Raw genomic sequence first — 22910 nt, forward strand, 5'->3', positions numbered from 1 at the left:
TATTCAAATCTCTGTTTCTTAAAATCTAGGCTTCTTTCCAAAATAAAACCTTCATTTTGGAAATGTGAAAACTAATACGTGAACATGTGGAAAACCTGCTTGGTGCTCAAGTGATTCATACAACACACTACACCTAAACTGACAATATATTAACATAGGAAAAATTAACAGCATTCTTGAATTGTATCAAAATGTGCATTCAACTGTTAGATAACAGACATAAGAATAACTTTAAATGGTTCTGATGCGAATAGTTGATGTTTTGACCCTCAGTAATTTGCGGGTCTTCATCATGAGAAATTAATGTAGTCTGAAAATCAGATGATGATCTGTGTGTTCCAAGTGGTGTCTATCACAAAAACACGTAAGGCTAATGAACCTCACTTGGGAAATCAGTGCTCTGAGAACGGGTGCATAAGTATTGGTGATGGTCAAGTGGCAACAAGTATCCAAAGACAGTGCCTAAGTTAACGACCGGGAGGACCTGGCCTGGCAGTTCGGTCTGGACTGTTCCCATGGAGTACCGGGTCAAGACTGATTTGCATATGGCTGGGTCCAGCCTGGGGTGGCGTAGTGGGCAAAAGAACGATGGATTTAACCCAGATCTTTTGACAGGGGTAGAATGTTTACATTGTCTGCATTCCATCCATCATTTGTTTGCTGTAACACTTTTTCCCCTAAGTGGGATGGGTATGCCCAGACGTGGGTCCCTTGCTCACTGTGCCACTGGATTCAAGCTAGCCTGGCTGAAGAAGGGTGACATACCCTGAAACCAGTCCCAGGATGCTTGTTTCCGGTCCAGGGAAGACCTGCCCTGGCAGTTCGGTCTGGACTGTTCCCCTGGGGCACAGGGTCAAGACTGATTTGCATATGGCTGTGTTCAAACTGGGTTGGCGTAGTGGGCAAAAGAACGATGGATTTAACCCAGATCTTTTGACTGGGGGAGAATGTTTGCATTGTCAGCATTCCGTCCATCATTTGTTTGCTGTAACACTTTTCGCCCTAAGTGGGATGGGTATGCCCAGACGTGGGTTCCTTGCTCACTGTGCCACTGGATTCAAGCTAGTCTGGCTGAAGAAGGGTGACATACCCTGAAACTGGTCCCAGGATGCTTGTTTCCGGTCCAGGGAGGACCTGGCCCGGAAGTTCGGTCTGGACTGATCCCATGGGGCACAGGGTCAAGACTAAATTGCATATGGCTGGGTCCAAACTGGGGTGACATAGTGGGCAAAAGAACGATGGATTTAACCTAGATCTTTTGACTGGGGGAGAATGTTTGCATTGTCGACATTCCGTCCATCATTTGTTTGCTGTAACACTTTTCGCCCTAAGTGGGATGGGTATGCCCAGATGTGGGTCCCTTGCTCACTGTGCCACTGGATTCAAGCTAGCCTGGCTGAAGATGGGTGACCTACCCTGAAACCGGTCTCAGGATGCTTGTTTCCGGTCGAGGGAGGACCTGACCTGGCAGTTCGTTCTGGACTGTTCCCATGGGGCACAGGGTCAAGACTGATTTGCATATGGCTGGGTCCAAACTGGGGTGGCATAGTGGGCAAAAGAACAATGGATTTAACCCAGATCTTTGACTGGAGGAGAATGTTTGCATTGTTAGTATTCCGTCCATCATTTGTTTGCTGTAACACTAAGTTAACAACAAATGCCAACACATTTTCTTGTGAAAGCCCGAAGTTTCTGGTCAAAAGGCATCCAGTCCCACAGAGGATTCTTATTAGTTGACAGTTAGAGCCAAGTCTGATCACCAGCAGGTGACAACTGGGCAATCGACGTACCAACTCGACTTAAGAGTGGCACAGAGGAACAAAGCAGCTATAGAGCAGACCATATCTGTCCGTGGTGAGCACTGACAGTTCCAGTGAAGGCAAAAACTGGCTGGGGACAGAGTGGCAACAGAGCAAATCTATCTGTGTAAGGGAAGTTCTAATCTGGTGAAAAAATGGAATCAGTTTAACTCATTTGTCTAAAAGTCTGCAAAAGCCCTCTGTGAAAAGAAAATCCAGAAATGCCTAGCTAAAATGTAATGAATATCGTAAAATGACCTGTGTAAGACTACATCGAAAGTATAAGCTTCTAACCATTTTATGAACCAGGTTTGTGCCACTACAGCTAATCAACTTAGCTATCACCTTGCACTCTGTTCGACTAATCAAGTGAAAATGTCTCTGGCACAGGGTGCTTTTCCTGACTGCCTTAAAAATAGCCATGTCTTTCCTCTGCCAAAGAACGCTCTGCTGATGCAAAAAAACAAAATAACTTCCGGATGGTTGGGAAAGTTAATATTCTAGCAAAGCTAATTGAAAGTACTGCAGCCTTACAATTGAAGCAACACATTTATGGCAATAAACTCCTGGCAATTTACTCTTTGATCAATTACTTTTAGATTTCAGACCGGTATTAAATACAGAGACCACCTTGCTCCAGGTGGCTTAGGATGCCTTACACATTTTGAGCTCTGGAAATTTGTGTCTTCTTAGTCTCCTTGTCCTTCAAGCTGCCTTCGATACAATCACACTACACTGATGATGCACAGCCTTATCTCAAGGTGCGGGTATCACTACATTGCATGCAATATATGACTACATTTTAAGGTCAGTATATAAATAGTGTTCTTGGTTTTACTTACACTTACTACCAAGGTAGGTATAGATGGAGTTACGATTAGCAACTGGCTTCTCTATCCAGTTCCCGAACTCACTATACAATAGTATTAGGGCCTTATTTGGGGTTTTGTTGCCAGAAACACTCTTAGGGCCTTATTTGTGATCAGGCACATTCATCATTAATGTGGCAGATGTCCCGCTCACATTATTACAAGTGCTGTTGATTATAATGCATTTGTAATATAGTAGTTGGGACCTTCACCACGTTTGTGAAGGAGTACTCCCTTCTGTATACTCTAAATAAGTCCCTCAGTCCCTTTCCCTTTTACCAACTGTTTCCTTACATATATCTTTATTGATTTTTTCATTTATCTGACATTACTCCTTTGATTTCTAGATGACACATTTTATTTTGCACATTTTTCTTGGTCTCACTTTCTTACAGACAACTTTCAAGTGCTCTCTGTTTATTGTCTAAATATATGATTTTTATCCTTTCATTCCTCTAATTGTGAGTATAAATTAAAATGAACAGAGGAGTGTATTAAAATAGTAGCAAGAGAGAAGAGCAAGCATGCAGATAGTCGCAGTAAGTTATCACTGTTGAAAAAACCCACTTGTTTTTTTTAAAAAGCCCTCACTCACCAACCTGGTTGGTGACATGCTTCATCATTGGGCCCCACCAGGAGTGGCCGAGTGCCACCCTAGTGTGCTGCGACGCCAGTTTACTGCGGAGCTGGTAAAAAAGGTGTTAAGTGAAAGGTGAATTTAGCGAAATTTAAAAATGTCCAAATTGTGTCAAAAAAACACCTTATTAATTTTGCCAATCAGACATAGGTAAAAAAATGTGTGGGATAAAGAACTGGAATTAGAAGTTCATTTTTTATCCCTGAAGGTGCGGTCAACATGTTTCTGCCTACATGAGTGTTAATCAGGCTTTCATCAGGACCAAAGGTGTAAGAGTGAAGACCCGGCGGCATGGACGCGCTAAGGCCCCCCCTGACCAAGGGTTTGCAAGTGTTAAAAATATCAGAAAACACTCAGAGTAGATTCCGTCATGTGTAGAGAGGAACCGAGTTTATTCTAGCAAAAAGGAGTTGGTTGTGACAAACAGAAACGTACAACATAGAGAAACACAAAAGACAAACAAATTTGCGTCAGTATGCTTCTAAAAAATGTCACAATTGAGAGACATGCAAACGTGCTCTTCAAGGTGCATTTATGATAGCAGTAACAGGATCTCAGATGTTGCTATCCGTGGACTCGTGCAACTAAAAAGGAGTGTCAATGGAGTAATGGAGTCCTTGTGAGAGAATAAGGAGAAAACGTTCCCTCTCTAATTCATGGGGGATCAAGGTGCCCAAGTAACGTTATTTACTAGCAAGTGAACTAGGCCAACACATAAGCGACCAAGCGTCAAAGTGCTGCTGGGCAAAACATATGTACAATAGGAAACGTAATATTCTTACAAAAGGTGCAAAGGTTCTATGCACCATGGGTCACGTGAGGGGGGTGGTGGCGAAATGGCACACCCTAGGAAAGAGAAGGAAACAGAAAAATAACGAGAAAAGAGAAAGTAAATACCAAGGCTCATTGTGGCAAAGATAAATACTTAGCTGCTGATCGGAGAATGACTCACGCCTGCAGCGCCAGGCACCCGTTATGGACCTACGCACACCCTTGTCAAAACGGACCCCGACGATAGTGAATCGGTGGTCCGATGATAGAATATAAGGCTAAGTGAAGACGATGACGCGGTCACGTGGGACGTCACGTAGCGTCCTGGTAGCGTAGGCCAGTACTCATGCTGGGCCAATCAACAAGTGGTGTCTGGAGACGTGTCAGAATGACGCTGGAGGGCTGAGCCAATAGCGGGTTTCAACTGTGGCTGAGATCCGCCTAGCTGGTTGCTAAGGGGACGTACCCAAACAAAAAGGAACGGGTTCGAATCCCGAGTGATAAGGAAACACGGAGACTGTACGTGCATACCAGAAAACACAAACTCGTACCCTGGAATCGCATCTCATTTAATTTAGAGTGCCAAAGAAATCGCTGCAACGATTAAGTAGGATCCAAAAGAGATAGATCCAACGCATCCAACGCAAGGGGAAAAAGAGGGGGGACACAGAACACTTAAATAGTGGTTAACCGAGATTGACTGGATGGTCAGTGTTATAATATGAAAAAGATGGAGTAGCCACAATATAAAGCTCAAAACAGTGTGGCAAATACAGCGCCAAAATACGGCTGAGAGAAGACTGAATAAAAACAAAAATAGCCAAATAATCATGTTAAGGCAGCAAAAAAGTTGTTTGGAAGCAAAAAGAAAAAGTGTTTATACTTATAATAAGCCAGTCGTCACACTGATGCAGGCGATGGCAACGGTGGATTGACAACCTATAAAATGGTGGCCCAGGGAATATTATCATTCAGTCCATTGTGATGTGTCCCAAGACGGTACACCCATCTCTGTATTTTCTGGGTGTTTTTGCGAGTGGAAACCTGTTCAATTACTGTCCATCTCATGTCGTTGGTTCTATGATTGGATTGTAAAAAGTGTTCACTCAATTTAGTGGTGGCCCGACCACATCTGATGTTACTTCGGTGTTCGCATATACGTAGTTTGACTTTGCGAGTGGTCATCCCCACGTATCGTAGATCACAGGGGCAGGTTATCATATACACCACATTAGTAGAGTTACAGTTAGTATGGACTCTCTGCGTCCATACTTTGCCAGTTTCAAGAGTCAAGGTTTTTGTGTGGGACGTAAGATGGCAGATGCTGCAATTAGAGCAGGGAAAATGCCCTATAATTTTGGGTAGGCCCCAGGCATCAGTAATGGATGGAGGCCCCATAGTAGGTGCCTCTATTGGGCGGGTGTAAACCAAGGAGTCACGAAGACTACGTCCTTTCTTGAAGGAGAAAAGGGGTTTTTCCCATTCTCCATTGTCGCTATTGACAATGCGCCAATGTTTGGTAATGATCTTCTTAACTGTGTCAGACGCTGAGCTGAACGTGGTGACACATGTCAAGGGAATGACATAAGGCTCTTTGGGATGTTCTTCAAGAAGAGTTTCTCTAGGCTGATTTCTTGCTCTTTTTAAACCTTTATTTAGAATAGAGGTAGGGTAACCTCGAGTCTTAAGTTTGGTGGTCAAATCTGATGATTGTTTGCGGAAATCTTCCAAATGGCTACAATGTCTCCTTAGCCTCAGGTGTTGACCATAAGGAAGATTTTCCCACAAGGTTCTAGGGTGAAAGCTTGTGAATTCCAAAAGGTTATTCTTAGCCGTGGTTTTGTAATGTGTTTTAGTGGAAAAATGCCCATTTTGTTTCGAAATCACTACATCCAAGAAGACAACTTCTTGTCTATCCACTGTATGTGTGAACTTTAGATTAGGGTCAAGGGTATTAATCCAGGATAAGAAATCCTGCAGACATTCTCCTGTTCCTTGCCATATCATAAAGATATCATCAATGTATCGCCTCCATAATCCTATGGAGGAGATAAAAGGATTGCTGGCATCTTGTATGACCCTGTGTTCAAAATCATGGACATACAACCCAGCCACACTAGGGGCAAAGGTGCTGCCCATAGAAGTCCCGGTAGACTGGAGGAATAAGGTCCCTTCATATTCAAAGAAGTTCCTCTTGAGTGCCAGCGTTGCGCACTTGATAATAAATTCTTTGGGTGTGTTGTATTCCCAAGTGATGGTGTCAAGGGCTTCACCTAGGACTTTGATCGTATCGTCCTGGGGTATGCTTGTGTACAAGCTCTCAATGTCTAGTGTTACTAGTATAGTTTGATTCACTTCACATTGCAGAGTATTGAGGAGATTTAGAAGGCTTTTAGTATCTTTGAGGTAGGAAGGTGTTTGTTGGACCAGTGGTTTTAGGAAATAATCACAGAAACGTGACAGTGGTTCCAAAAGTGAGCCAATGCCCAACACAATCGGGCACCCAGGTGGAGGTGTCTTGGTTTTGTGTATCTTAGGCAGTGTATAAAAATATGGTATGGTGTTATCTGTCTCTGTCAGGAAAGCAGCTTCATGTTTCGAGATGTACCCATTCAATTCTGCCTCATCCACCAAGTTTTTTATACAGGTCATAAGCTCTGGAGAGGGGTCCCTATTGAGTTGTTGGTAGTTTTTAGTGTCGGCTGAAAGGCGTCGACATTCATGATCATAATCTGTGGTGTTTTGAATAACTACTGCTCCACCTTTGTCTGCTGGTTTTATTATTATTGCAGTGTTAGACCTAAGATCCTCTAGTGCCTTGAATTCTAGGGCACTTAGATTCTTGAACTTGGTAGGTTCCTCTAAGTTCTCAATGTCATTAAAAACTGCCTGTTCAAAGGCAGTGATCTCAGCTGGCACAGTATATGGGGTGGATTAAAGGTGGATGTGCCCCTCAAGGGGGTATCACCTGTACTGTGTTCCTGCGTATTAAGATTCTTCCCTTCAAAGAAAGCCTTAAGCTTCAATTTTCTGAAAAAATTAGAGAGTTCGCAATGGAGGCGGAACTTGTCCAAACGGGCAGTAGGAACAAATCCCAAACCCTTCTCTAAAACCTTGGTTTCTGATGGGGACAGAGTTATATCAGAAAGGTTTACAATCGGAGGGAGGAGCCTAGCGCGCAACCATGATGGACGCGTAGGCACAGAGCTCCCGAGACTCACGCAGCCTCCCACGATTATCCTGGATTTCATCCTGATCTTTTGAAGGAATACTACGGGTGAACCTACGCTGAAGACACCCCTGCTCTCAAAATTCAAATCGGACTTTGGGAAGTCTACTTTTTCGATCTTTGGTGGAGGGGCCTGCTCCGCGGCTCTGCCCCGGGCTCGGGTTGGCATCTTCCCCGTGCCCCAATTGAACAACAACGGATCCGGAGCTTCGTGCTGACCCGTGCACCCCGGGTTTCACTTTCACTTTTGACTCTCCTCAGTGCCGCGGAGGGCGGGCGCTGGTGGAGGCTACGCATCTGAGCAGCCCAGAGGCTGGTGGGCGCGATCGGTGGTGGGAGCTGTCTACCACTGACTGCGGAGTGCCCCCCCTCAGAGAACCACTGCAATAAACGGGCACCCGGTGGCGGGTTTCCCTTGTCGTGGAATGGCGGCCCGACTAGACGGGGACAAGCTAAGGCCCAAGACTACCCGGAGAGGTGGCTATGTGCAAACGAATAACATGGATCGGTATGCCCATCAGAAGGGGTCTCCTGGTCCGAGTGGGCCCTCAGAGGTGGCTCGAGAGGGTCCGTCATCCTCGGCGGAGCTGACACTTCACGATGTCATGGGTGCCATCGACGCCATGAAGGAATCGGTTGGCCAGCGGTTTGACTCTCTGGCCCACAAGCTGGACACTGTATCAATTGATGTCAACCTACTCAGAGCAGACCTTTCGAAAACCAGCGACAGGGTCAATTCACTTGCTCTCACGACCTCGGGCCTTACGAAAGACGTTACTGATATGCAGACGGAGCTACACAGTCTGCGGGCCCTCACGGACCTCTCGGTCAAACGGCTGGAGGATTTTGAGGGTCGGGCACGACGAAACAACGTGCGCATTGTAGGTGTGCCGGAGAGGTCGGAAGATGGGTCGGTGGATCTGTTTGTGGAGGAATTGATCCTGAACCACCTCGCGCCGAAGGGTCTTAGTAACTACTTCATGGTGGAGCGGGCCCACAGAGTTCCGGGGGGTCGACCGAAGCCGGGGGCCCCACCACGTCCCATCATCGCCAGGATCTTTAACTTCAGGGACCGTGACGCCATCCTCCAGACTTCCCGTGTCAATGGCCCGCTGAAGTACGAGAATGTTGACGTTAGCTTTTATCCTGCCTTTACTCAGACGGTCCAAAAACAGCGCATGGGGTTTCTGACTGTGAAACGGCGTTTAAGGGACATGGGCCTGAAGTACGCCATGCTTTTTCCGGCCAAGCTTCGGGTTGAATGGGAGGACCGAACCCACTTCTTCGATCGGCCTGATGCGGTGGAGGAATGGATTGATGCATTGCCCCGTCGGCGCGGGGGAGATGAGCGGACCGAGGATGACGGGGGCGGCTCGGCGGAGCACCCGTGAACTACTGAACTATTGTCCCTGGTCAACCATGTGTTGAACTCTGACTCTGGTCGGGGGTGCCCTAGTACATGGGTCTGCATTGCCCTTCCTTCCGTGTTTGGGGGCTGCGGGGTATCTGGTGAGACTCTTCCTCCTCCGGGGGAGTTTTCTTTCTTTTCGTAGACTAGGGTTATGTCGGGGCGACAGGCACACTGCGAGTTGGGGTGGCTAGATGTTCTAGTGCAGGGGTGCAGGGTGGGGGGGTGTGTTACGGGAGTTGGGGGGGTGGTGGTGGGGGGGTTGTTGTTGTTTCAGGTTAGCTTTACACCAGGTGATTGATGTTCTGTGTTTTGCTCTCATGGGGGGTGGGGTGATTGCTGTGGTTGGGATGGGGGGTAGGGGGCTGCATATTTTAACGTGGAATGTCAATGGTTTGGGGGATCGTGTGAAGCGAGGGGTGGTGTTACAATATTTGAAACGTCTTTCTCCCGATATCGTCTTCTTGCAGGAGATGCATTTGGTGGGCAACTCTTGTCAGGCTTTGAATAGACGGGGATATCGTTTGGTGGCCCATTCTGGCTTTACTACTGGGTCCAGAGGGGTAGGCATTCTGGTCCGAGCCTCTCTCCCGCTGGAAATTGATGAGGTGAAACACGATGACCGGGGGCGTTACGTAGTGCTGGTTGGCCGGTGGGAGGGTAGAACTTTAGTTTTGGTTTCAGTTTACATCCCCCTGGGTTGCAGACTACCACCTACGCAGATTTGGGAGGCCTACTGCTTGGGCTCCCTGAGGGCCTGTTGCTTGTTGGTGGGGATTTTAACTCTGTTGTGTCTGGTAGAGAGGATCGTCACCCGCCCAGAGACCTCCCTGGGGCGCAGTCTTGGTTGGGTGGTTTCATTGACACTATGGGTCTGGTTGACTGTTGGCGAACGATGCACCCGGGGTTGGTTCAGTTTACGTTTCACTCTGGGGCCCATGGCTCCCTGTCTAGTTTGGATTATGTACTGATGCCGGCCGCCCAAGCCCCACTGATTGGAGACGTTAAACATCTTGCTCGTGGCATCTCGGATCATTCCCCGGTACTGCTCCGCTTGGATATTACCGCGGGAGCTGGGGGGAGGGTGGCACCGATTAACCCCTGGTATCTCCGTGACCCCACAGTTCGCGCCCAATTGGTGAAGTCCCTAGACCGGTTTTTCACGGAAAACCAGGGTTCCGTCGCGTCAGCCCTGACATTGTGGGAGGCCTTTAAGGTGGTGATTCGTGGGCAGGCGCTATCCCTGATCTCCCTTGCTAAAAAGCGTAAAAACGAAGAGGTAGCGCGCCTAGAGTCGGACATAACTAATATGGAAGGGGATCTTGGGCGGGGAATCACGAGGGAGAAACTTCATGCCCTTAGCCTTAAGCAGTCGGACTACAGAGCGCTGGTTACGAATGCTGCGCAGCTCGCTAGTCGGGAACAGCAGGGGCGCTTGTATGATGTGGGCGACAAGGCTGGAAAACTGATTGCGTGGTTGGAAAGGAGCGAAAGAGTGAATCGCGTGGTCCCGGTGATTGTGCGTGCTGATGGTGAGCGTGTCACGGATCCCGGGGAGATAGTTGCTTGCTTTGCAGATCATCTGCGTGGCGTCTATACGTCGGTCTCTGATCGGCCGGAGGACGACTCTCGCCAATTGTTACGAGATATTACGCTGCCAAGCCTCTCCGTCTCCGACAGAGACTTGATGGATGCGGCGTTGACGAACGATGAGATAGCACTGGCGATTCGCGCACTCCGCTCCGGAAAGGCTCTGGGCCCGAATGGTCTGCCGATCGAGTTATACAAGCTTCGCCCTGAGACACTGGCGCCTCATCTCCGGGCGATGTTTAATGCATTGCTTAGGGTGGGCTCCCTGTCACTGGACCAACGGCTTGCAACTATTGTGGTTCTCCACAAAGAGGGGAAGCCTCGAGACGGCTGCGCATCGTATAGACCTATCTCACTCCTGAATGCCGAACCCAAAATTCTTGCGAAGGTCCTGGCAAATTGCCTGATTACTGTAATTGGAGACCTGGTTCATCCGGATCAGTCTGGCTTTATTCCACATCGCAACACCGCGTTGAACCTGCGGCGCCTGCATGGAGTTCTCGCAAGGGTCGACTGTATCCGGGAGCCCACCGTTTTGGCGTCCTTGGACGCCACGATGGCGTTCGACACGCTGGAGTGGTCGTATCTTTGGGCAGCACTGGCCAAGTTTGGTTTTGGACCCGGATTCATTAAATGGGTGAAGTTGTTGTATGTGGAGCCATTGGCGCAGGTGGTGGTCAATGGTAGGGTGTCTGCCCCCTTTGTGCTCGGGAGGGGCACCCGCCAGGGTTGTCCCTTCTCCCCACTTCTTTTCGCTCTTGCGCTGGAACCCCTAGCGGCATGGCTGAGGTGGGAGCCTTCTATGGCGGGTATCCGGTGGACCCCGACGTTCGAAGATCGTGTGTCACACTACGCGGATGACATTTTGCTCTACCTCACCTCGCCGCGGAAATCACTGACGGTGATGTTCGATGTCTTGACCTCCTTCGGCCGCAATTCTGGGCTTGTTATTAATTGGGCTAAGTCTTGTGTGTATGTGTTGGTAGGTGACCCCTCTCTTCTCCCTCGCGGCTGTCCGATTCAGATCTCTCAGGCTGGATTTAAATATCTGGGCATCCACGTTTCCCTAAGTTCAGCGGATCGTTACTCTCTGAACCTGTTGCCGCCGCTTCAGCGGCTTCGGGCGGACATAGTCCGGTGGCGGAGGCTTCCGTTATCACCGCTGGGTAGAGCGGCGTTATTTAAAATGATGTCTCTGCCACGTTTTTTGTATGCCCTACAGAATACGATGGACGTGGTGCCTGCACGGTATTTTCGGGAGGTGGAAAGCCTGCAGCGACAGCTGGTGTGGGATGGGAGACCACGCATCGCCCTTCCTAAGCTGACTCTTCCATGGTACGATGGTGGCATAGCTCTTCCTGATATCAGACGGTATTACTGGGCGTCCCAGCTGGTGGCAGTGAACCATGGGACGTATGGCCCGGCTTTGAACCCCGCATATGAGATGGACAAGCTACTGTTGCCGGGGGGGATTTCAATCGAATGCTTTACTCCAAGAAGGGACACGCTAACCTCACGGGCCCCACGAACAACGCTGTCCGTGCATGGCACGGCGCCACTGCCGCTATGGGCTGGAAGGGTCGCCTGACTCGGGCGACTCCGCTGTATGCTTCTGAAGACTTGGGCGGGCTGTGGCGCACTAAGGGATTCGAGAAGTGGGACACGATTGGTATTAGCCGAGTCGGGGATCTGTGGGCGAAGGGCGCTTTTAAAACGTTCGATGTCCTTCGGGCCGAATATAGCCTGAGCGACAGGGAATTCTTTCGCTACGCGCAGATTCGCCACGCCCTGCTCTCTGCTTTTCCGAACCCGGCTGCTATCCCTGAGGCCTCCCCTCTGGAAGACCGTATACTTGATGGTTACTTGCCCGATAGCACCATTTCCCTGATCTACAAAAAAATGATTAATGCTCGCGCTGACCTCCTCACTTGCCTGCGAGAAGTATGGGTCGCAGATGGCCTAGAGTTGGATGACGAGGACTGGGTTGCGGCTGTAGCCTCGCCGAGAGAGGTGGCCATACCCGCTCGCCTCAGGTTTGTGCAGTTAAAGATACTACACAGGGTCTACGTCACCGGTCCCCGCTTGCTTCGATTGGGGTATTCGAGCGATGGTTTATGTAGGCGTGGCTGTGGCCTGCTTGGTACCTTTCTGCATATATTGTGGGAATGTCCAGTGGTTGTCCGGTTCTGGGCTAGGGTGCATGCAGTGATGGAAGAGGTCACTGGTGTGGCCCTACTCCCGGAGGCGCGGCGCTGTGTGTTGAATGTGTGGGAACCGACCGACTGTGATGCGGCCCAGGAGCGTTGGGTGACTCTGGGTAATATGATAGCCAAAAGAGACATTGCGCAGCTGTGGGGCTCGGGTAGGTGTCCTACGGTGTCGAAGTGGAGAGAAAACATGGATTGGTGCATGTTCCGGGAGAAATCCGTGTATGTTGCTAGAGGCAAACCCAAAAAATGGAAAAAGATGTGGGGTCCGTGGAATTCCTACCGTGGTGACATATGCACGCCCCCCCTGGTGATTGCTTCTGACGTAGCCCTGTCCCCCTAGCTCGGACATTCCTGTTCCCGCCTGGAATTGGTACGTGTGTGCCCCGCCTCCCGCCTCGCTCAAAACTGGCTTCTGCATGTAGTGCTGCTGAGAGGAGGCTGCCCCTCCCCCCCCCCCCCCCCATGGGAGAGCAAGTTCCTGCCTATATAGTTTTCATGCCTGGTTTTAGTTTTGTTTTGTGTGTTTTGTTTTGTAAAAAATTAAATCAAAGCCTTTCTGTAGCATGAAGTCTTGTTGTGGGCAGTTTAGTCGCACTCTGTGCAGGCTGCTCCTTTGTTCGCTGTATTGACTCTACCTCTTGCACACTAGCGGCCGGCCTCTGAGGTTGTAGGCCCGTGATTGTACATAACTGCTGTGTCAAATAAAGGTTTTGGAAAAAAAAAAAAAAGAAAGGTTTACAATCAGACTCCCTGTGCACTAGTGTTCGCATGTTGTTGCTTGCTCCGAGTGTGATTGCCCACTGGGTCGTCTTGTTCCCAATGTACTTGTGTTTGTCCTCTCCTCTTGCCTCTGCCTCTTCTGCCCCTCTCTAAAAAAGGAGGTCGGTAGGAGTTGGACTGAAGAGGGGCAGAGGGTATATACCTAGGGTGCCAACCCATAAGGGGCATTTGAGGTTGTTGGTAATGGATAGGATGCATACCTTCAGCTCCTTGTATTGGGTATGGGGGCCATATTGGTTGTGGATAAAAGGACCTGGTTCTCCCTCTAGTACCACCCCTCTGTCTTTGTCTGAAGCTGTTATTGCTAGAGCCACTGCTATTCAAAGAGTTATCATCTGAGCTATCAGTGTAGGAGCTAGTTCTGCTAGATGGTGTGTAGGTTGGGTCAGCATAGGGGTACACTTTATTGAAGGCAAATTTTTTCAGATCTTTTTGAAATTGTGTAACTCTGGTTTGAGTCAAGCTGTATTTGTATTCACTAATATCTTTGGTAATATCATCTTTTCTTATATCCAGTCAATGTACTCTTAAAATGATTTTCCCCCATGAATTAGAGTGGGAACGTTTTCTCCTTATTCTCTCACAAGGACTCCATTGGCAGTCATTTTTAGTTGCACGAGTCCACGGATAGCAACACCTGAGATCCTGTTACTGTTATCATAAGTGCACCTTGAAGAGCACGTTTGCATGTCTCTCAATTGTGACATTTTTTAGAAGCATACTGATGCAAATTTGTTTCTTTTGAGTTTCTCTATGTTGTACGTTTCTGTTTGTCACAACCAACTCCTGTTTGCTAGAATAAACTCGGTTCCTCTCTACACATGACGGAATCTACTCTGAGTGTTTTCTGATATTTTTAACACTTGCAAACCCTTGGTCAGGGTGGGCCTTAGCGTGCCCATGCCGCCGGGTCTTCACTCTTACACCTTTGGTCCTGATGAAAGCCTGATTAACACTCATGTAGGCAGAATCATGTTGACCGCACCTTCAGGGATAAAAACTGAACTTCTAATTCCAGTTCTTTATACCACTCATTTTTTTACCTATGTCTGATTGGCAAAATTAATAAAGTGTTTTTTTGACACAATTTGGACATTTATAAATTTCACTAAATTCACCTTTCACTTAACACCTTTTTTACCAGCTCCTCAGTAAACTGGCGTCGCAGCACACTAGGGTGGCACTCGGCCACTCCTGGTGGGGCCCAATGATGAAGCATGTCACCAACCAGGTTGGTAAATGAGGACTTTTTTAAAAAAACGAGTGTTTTTTCAACAGTGATAACTTACTGCGGCTATCTGCATGCTTGCTCTTCTCTCTTGCTACTCTTTTATTACACTCCTCTGTTGATTGCTTGACTTATTTTGAGTGGAGTAGGAGTGTTTCTATTTTGTTCCCTTCCTCTCCTGTTGATGCCCGTATAAATTAAAATGTACTTGAAAGTTGGCTGCATCTGCGTGTTCAGGTAAATGTACCTTTTTTTCTCCCTGGTTTAGTATCTTATATTTTAATTGTGAACATTGATTCTCCTTCTTATTGTCATATTAATATATAATGATATGTTTATAATAATGTTATGCAATTATAAAACTTTATACCATGTTCATGCTGTATAAACCCACAAAATAAAAGATACATTACCTCTTATGACTCCAGATAAATGTCTGTGCTTACACATCAATAGCATTCTGCCAGCTGCTCCTAATTGTGATGTTAATATTTTAAATTTATACCAACATCTTGAACTCAATATCCTCATGTAATGTATAATTCCTTTCCCATTTCCAGAAAGAGGCAAATTCAGTTACCTGCAGACAGTCCTGATGATCTTCGACAGCATCTGAGTTGCAGAGGGCCAGCCAGTCTCACTGAGTTTCTTTCCAAGTTCATGATTTTCATGCCTGTAATCGCGTAAGTTGGTTCTTTGTTTGTTGACTGGAGCATTTTTGTTTCTCACTCCAGTAATATGTATGAATGTGTGTAGGAGTATCTACATAGCTTAGTATAGATACAAAGCAGTGGTGCCCTGTTCAAAAGTAGGCATATGGTTTAAAATCCTAGCACACGTGATATTCAAATTATGGTTCTCTTCCCCATGTTATTCACAAAAAAACAGATGATCAATCAGTCGAGTTCTTTTCTTTTTCTTTTCTTTAATCAAACTTCAGGTTTTCCAGTCAGTAAAACATTCTTAGGCCAACACGTGTTTCGTCGCCTCAGTAATTTTATACACGCGACTTGTTCACGGCTCAACAGTAATACTGAAATATAGTTCCCAATGTGGCGATAATTCCAGGCCATATTAATCCTGTGGCGTGGGGTGTTCTCCAAATTATTACAAGTGTGAGCTCCGCTGGGCGTTCAATAAGCACCCTTCTTCTGTAAATAGGCTTCCAAATTTGACAAAAGTGTCGCCATTCCGTATATTGTACCCCACGCCGGCCTCCAAAGACATTAGCAGATTTAGCAAGCCGACTTTTCATTTATTACAGGGCACCCTTCAGCTAACTGCGTCCGTCTAGGCCTACCGGGCCTTCCTCACGTTTTTGAGGCCTGGTGTAATCATAGGACCCGGAGGGAGGACCTGTATTTAGCCATTTATCAGATGCTAGCGCCGACCCCAACTTAACAATGGGAGCCAAGTGTTAAGTAGGTTTTCCTCTCTGTCGTCTTGTTCTAAGCGTGCCATGTTAAAGGCGGCTTTAAGCCAATCTTTCCTCCCCAGAGGAGTTGTAGCCTTCCATCTTATGCAGATCTCCCTCCTCACCAATAGCACCAGATTTAACAGCAAGCCCATTTGGATCTGTGTGAGAACCCCACTGGTAGAGTCGTTCTTACCAAAAATCACCAAGTGGAGATCTATCTCTATGTTGGTTTCAAAAATAGATGTTAAGGTATCTCCCACATTTTTCCCAAAAAGGATTAACTCTGGGCATTCAAACAAAATGGAATATCATCGGCGTTGGTGACTTTACATCTAGGACAGCTTGGCGCCGGTGCCGGGGCAAATTTGGCTATCTTGGCCGGGGTATAATAAAGCCTATTAATCACAAAAAAATGATTTTTCTTCAGACTGCCAGGTTTTATATATTTATAAAGTAGCTTAAGTGATGGTTCATAGAATTCTTCTATGCCGTTGGTAAGTGATGTTTGATTCCAAACTGATATTTGGGAGGGGGCCTCTATTTCCTCTGCTTCGAAGAATCTTGTGTACCAAAAAGATATTTCTTTCTTTTTAGGCCGAGTGTCTTGTAGTAACAGTTCAAGATCCCAGTTCCCAATAATTTCGGGCGCTTCTGTCTTGTACCATGATCTTAATTGGAGAAACTTGAACCTGGAAAATCTGGGGCCTATCTTTGCTTGTAAAACCTCCCATGTGAGAATCCCATCTGAATCCACCAAATCCGACCACCTCACCAGACCGGCACTTTTGATCGGGGTGGCCAGACTGTCACAAAGACAAGGAGGGGTCCCTGGAGAATCCCAAATGGGGGCAAAGTCAGAAAAGTAACCTATACCCCAAATGCGCCTGATTTTATATCAAGTAGTCAAAGCTGTCTTGAGAACCTTAAGGCAAACCTGTTTAAAAAACCTTGGGGCACCAAATTTATATAGTAACCTCCTTGTCCGCTACCTCCATCAGCCAGCACCATTTCCCCCAGCACTCTACCCCACTTAGTTTCCTCTGGAGTAGTCAGCAGCATCCTGATGCCCTTGAATTGGAAAGCCATCAAATACCAATTAACATCTGGGAGGGCCAACCCACCTTTTAGGAGCTTCCTTCTTAGTTTTTTCCATGACATCCTAGCACTTTTTTGGCCCCATATAAAACTACCAATTTTCCCCGGAATCTTACTTATGCTCTTTGGAGGGAAAGTTAAAGGAATTGCATTGAAAATGTACGTCAATTTTGGTAAAACAGACATATTCACAAGATTTACCCTCCCGTAGATGGTCAAAGGGAGGTTTTTCCATTTAGCAAAAAGATAATCTCCTTTTCAATATTCCCCAGATTTATCAGGGGAATTTTGCACCTCTGTAGAGAGTATTCCAGCACATTACTTCGTTTTTTGCCAAATTGGTGAGGTACCCTGAGATCAAACCAAATTCCTTCAGCCTATTTTCAAGTTGTGTATCACGTCATCCGCATACAATGCTAATTTGCACTCATAATTTGATGATTTAAACGGAGTGATAGTGTTATCCGGTCTGATAGTTTGGGCTAAGGGCTCGATTTAAATGTTAAACAATAGGGGGGGGACAGGGGACATCCCTGCCTTGTCCCTCTCTTAATGTCAAAGCTTGGAGTCAGGGAACCGTTCAGGAGAATTTTCGCCGATGAGCCCAAGTAACAGTGCTTTAAAGTCTGCACGAAAACAGGACCCATACCCATGACCTCCAATACCCCCCCAAAGGTACCTCCAACAGACCCGATCGAAGGCCTTAGCAGCACCCAAGGCCACTACTGCCAAGGGATCCGCCCTTATCTCCGCCAGGTCAATATTCCCGATCAATAATTGGGTTTGTTCCTGGATTGCTCTCTCCACCATGAAACCTTTCTGATCGGAATTAATTAAATTGGGTGCCAGTTTCGTCAATCTCCCTGCTAGAACGCCCATGAAGATCTTATAATCGGCGTTCAGCAGGGAGATCGGACGGAAGGAATCGGCCATCAAGGGGTCCTTTCCTGACTTTAATATTAAAACTATCGTGGTTCTTTCCAGGATCTAGACCTCACCCCATTAGAACAATAAACTGAATTAAATAGTATACGAAGCACCGGTAAAAGTTCATCAAGTAACAGCTTATATATTTCATTGGGGAGGGCATCAAGACCAGCAGCTTTTTTATTTTTCGATCTTTTTATTTGATTCCTAATCTCCTCCATAGTTATGGGTGCATCTAACGTATCTCTGGAGGTTTCAGTGAGAGCGGGTAAGGAATTATCCCTTAGCCAGGAGAATATCTGGTCCTGGGAAGGGTCTAAATCTTACCTATATAGATCCGAGAAAAGAGATAGAAGGCATTTTTGCATCTCATCCGGCTTACTAGATTTATTGCTATTGCCATCAATGATAAGTTCATTGATATTATTTTTTGCCCAATCCAGCCTCGCCTTCCAAGCCAGTAGGGCCCCTGCCTTTTCCCCATACTCAAAAATGTCCATGTTTCTGACTTGACATTGGGCCTTACACTTCAGATCTAAAAAGGACCTAACATCCTGCCTAGCCTCCTCCAGATTCCTTCCTATCTGCTTTAGTTTTCCTATATCATCGGGGTTTGTGATACTCCTTTCCAGTTCTAAAGCGGATATCTTGCTCTCAAGGGCCTTTAATTCCAGAGTCTTTATTCAGTTCTTGGAACTTATTAGGGCATGTAACGTACCTCTCAAATTAGCCTTATAGGCATCCCATACATAATCTTTTGAAGTAGATCCTAGATTAATAGTAAAAAATTCAAGAGAGTATTTACTAATGGACTGAGCAATTCCTACGTCTGATAACATTACTCTGTTCAACGTCCATCTTGATTGAGGGCACTTACCCCCCATAGAATATAAAAATAAGAGAGGAGCGTGATCAGATAAATGGCTCGGCAAGATCGATATGTTAATAAAATTATCAAGAGCTTCTCTATTAACCAACACATAATCTATCCTAGAGGAAGGGTGATACTTTTTACAGTGAAAGGTAAAACCTTGGACATCGCCCATCTTGGACCTCCAGAGATCTACTAGATTTATATTCGATATTAAGTTTTTCATAACCCTACGTGATTTCGGGGTCCCTATTGTATGGCTCAGATTAGATCTATCTTTGACTGGGTCGTGCCTGACATTAAAATCACCTCCTATTACCAAAGGAGGGTTTACCATAATCAGACGTTCTTGTAGTTTAACTAAAAAGGCCGGGTCATCCGTATTTGGACCATAGAAAGATAAACAAGTCATTTCCGTCCCCTCAAAGTTCAGAAGAGCTATAATCCATCTACCTGATTGGTCTGTTTGAACTGACTTGATCCTACAAGAGACCCCCTTCTTTACTACAATTGCTACCCCACGACTGCTTATTGATTGTTGTGAGGAACAAAAAACACTGTATCCAAGGAATTTTAGAAAAAACTATCTGTAACTCAGTTGGATTCAAATGGGTTTCCTGCAACAGACAGACTTGTGCTGGTGAAAGCTCTAAATACTTTAGGATCAGCCTTTGCCTACTCGGACACCTCAATCCATTCAAATTCCAAGAGATAAAATGGATCTTACGGCCCCCTTTCATGTTACCTATCATAGGCTAGGATGTCTTTTACTAAGTTTTGGTAATGGTCGTTATTAAACAGGTGTGATGAGGAATATTTTTTATCTATTTTTTCCCCATCCTGCTCCCCACCATGTGCTCCCCCGCCCCCTCCCCCTACCCCTCCGTGCCCCCTAAAGTCCCCATACCCCCCTCAGTCCTTGCCGTGACTTCCTCTAATTTTTTAGCAAGGACCTCATAGGATGTCCGAATTGCAGCCTGGTTTGCTTCTGAGACAGAAAAGCTATTAACCAGTTCTGCTTGGTACGTCGAAACTGTGAATCTACATACCATCTCTTCCTTCATGGCCAAGAGTAGATCTGCTAAGGAATGTGTATTTGATGTTGATAAATTTGGATCGACAATGGCCAAACCCCCCCCTATCTTCCGTCCGCGCCACTCGCACAAGATCCTGATCCACCTCATGCTCCGACCCATCCTTCTGCAGAGAATCTTGCTCCACACGACTCTTTCCCTGCGCTTGGCCCCGATCTTGATCAAGGTCTTGCCCCAGCACTGAATATCTGTAAGTAAGACTGATCTCTGGGTGGACCTCTGGTTCTGCGTCAGTGGCCTCGACGGATTTTAAATGCTGGGAGATTTTGTCATGGTTTAATTGTGCAAGCTCAGAATCCTTCTCCGCCGTCATCTTCCCATTTAACCCCAAAGGCGAAGGAGTGTGAGTGGAAGTCAAGGGTGGCATGGAAACTGGTGAATGAGGTGAAATAGTCCCAGACGTAGAATTAAGTATGCTTTTATTCGCTAAAATAGATGCTGACTGGGACGATTTAGTTGCTGAAGACTGTGACATAAACTGGTAGAAAGTTTTCAAAGATGGGGTAATTTTCGATTTTATTACAGATTTGTTTTGTCTCGTAGTTTCGTCTTGCCCTTTTGTAATTTAGCTTTATCTGAGGTTACACAGCCAGCAGACCCAGGAGTCCCTGCCCCCTGCTTGCGCTGTCCTGGTACAAAAGCTGTAACTTCATCTACTGCTACAGGAGGGGATAACCGTTGGGGCAAAACAGAGTGGATTATCGCCTTATTAGCTGTCAAGTGAGCTGCCCTCGCATGCAGTGTATATCTATTCAATTTAGGGGGGGATACACCCTCTTGAGTCTTGTCACTCTTCTCCATGCAGTCAATGAAACACCCGGGCCCCCCCTCTGCACTACTGCCCTTGCTAACACTCAGATATTGAGTCCTCTCTTTATCTGCACGAGTCCCACAAACCAATCTACCAGCCAGTTGGTCTCCAAATAAATAACTCACACCGTTGGGGACTGTAGTCGAAGGTTTGCGCCAAGACCAGGCCCCCCCTACCTGCCCTGAGCCCAGGGAGTCGCACTCTGAATGGGGCACTCTTCTTCCAGTGCACCGCAGCAGCAGGGAATGGAGACCGCTGCGTCTTTGTTCGAGCGCTGCAGACTTCCACCTCCAGTACGGTTTCCCGGCGGCTGCTCTGCCCACACCCGGGAAACCTAGAGCGTCGAACACGGCCACAGGGGAATCGGCTCGCAACCCCAGCAAGTCCCCTCGCATCACCGGGGGAAAACAAGAACACTAAAACAGCGTTACGAAAAGGATGCAAATGGAGCGAGGGAATCGTAGAAATCAGGTCAGACACAGGTAGCTAAGCACTCATCTGAGCCTTGGTTCCAACAGCCGCCATCAGGTGCCCGAGGGAGCGAGACCGCGGCCGACTACGCTACGGCCACCATGTTCCTCCATCCTCACCAGAACCTTAACCGTGGTGTCCAATAGTGAGATTGGCAGATAGCATTGTGGATTCTCCTTGTCCCCTTCTTAAATATGGGGACAATCAATGCGGTAGACCAGGTGGGTAACAACCCCTCCTGTGCCACTGCATTCAAGACCTGCGTTAATAGCGAGGCCCAAACATCAGTATTAGCTATAAACAGATCTGGCGGTAAACTCTCTGGGCCTGGGGCCTTGTTTCTAAACAAGGCAAGAATTACTTGTTGGATTTCATCTCATGTAGAAACCACTCGGTAACCAGTTTTAACAGATGTCCCAGGGGTTTTACCACCCACCCTCATGGTTATAGATACTCTCACAATGAGCCAGCCACTGTTGCTCCGGGATATGATGACATAAAAGCAAGCCAGGGCCCTCAGAAAAACAAGGCCTGTTTTCAACACTCCAAAAAAGGCAGCTATCCCCTGTTTCACAGGCTGGACAGAGCTCCTCCCAGGCCGACTCCTGTAAATTGTGTCTCCACCTGCAATTTCTGCTGTATGTCTGCCTTCAAATGGCGCAGAGTTCTCAAACAGTCCTTATCAACCCATTTTGGGATTTGTGACTCCCGAGTGCTATTGGTTGTGACCGTCAAAAGTTTACAAACCCCAAAACGATGCCTTTATATGCCGCCAATACCCAACCCCCTGCGTCAGACAATTAATAAAATCATGCAGGCAGGAAGAAAAAAGAGACGTTTATAGATGCCGAGGGTCAACCTGAGCCCACTTCAACCTTCTCCCTTTGCCCACAAAGGACAAGCTCACAAGGGCACCCCTTGACTGTGGTTTTGGGCCCCAAAGCAATGTCCAGGGTTAGGGATAATGGATTGTGGTCGCTAAAAGGGCTGAAAATGATATTAAAATGAGAAATTAGCAGATGTAGTGGTGCTGAGACAAATAAAAAATCAATAAGAGAACCACTGCCCCTCCCTTTATAAGATGGACAAATTGTGGAATTCAGGGAATTCGCCAATTTCTCCATAGTGAAGATCCTGTTATAAGTACTAAGAGCTCATTTAACTCCTGCCCTCCAGTGAGTGAACAAAATGTAAGCTTTCGTCCAGCCAACAACTACCATTGGAGGCACCACCCGCTGGGGAAAGATTACATAGATGACAATTAAAATCACCAACAAGGACGATTAGCAGTTGGCCATCACCCATTGCTGATATAAAACTCAATGCGCGATCCAGGCAAGGGATTCCGGAGAGCTCAGCTCGTCCTCCCTTGTTATTATAGAAATGAATTAAAACCAGGCAATGCAAGTCGTACACCCTGCAGTGTATGAGCTTGCCACTTAAGGTCCTAGGTAAACCCACTCAACTCAATTTTAACAAACATAATTAATCCCCCCTAGACCCTACCGGCCGTTGAAGGCATCATAGGTACAAAATAAGTAGTGAATCCCTCTAGAAAAAAGCTATTATCAATTGCCATGTTTCTTGAAGACAGATTATGTGGAAGGGTTTGACATAAGACACCCACCTAAGGTCACTAACCTTAGAATCAAGTTGCAATATTCCAAGACAGCAACATGAGACCTTTTGGTTGCTGAGATGTA

General features: G+C 46.7%; 1 protein-coding gene across 1 annotated transcript in view; it reads left to right on the forward strand.

Moving 5' to 3' along the window:
- LOC146812342 (adenosine deaminase-like) overlaps nt 1-22910 on the forward strand; it is a 195416-nt gene that overhangs the window by 72937 nt on the left and 99569 nt on the right. Inside the window, exon 3 of the mRNA XM_085619335.1 lies at nt 15082-15204. Within this exon, the coding sequence (XP_085475461.1) occupies nt 15082-15204 (123 nt within the window). The remainder of the gene's footprint in view (nt 1-15081; nt 15205-22910) is intronic.

The sequence above is a fragment of the Triturus cristatus genome, chromosome 7, assembly GCF_964204655.1.
Source record: "Triturus cristatus chromosome 7, aTriCri1.1, whole genome shotgun sequence".
NCBI lineage: Eukaryota > Metazoa > Chordata > Amphibia > Caudata > Salamandridae > Triturus > Triturus cristatus.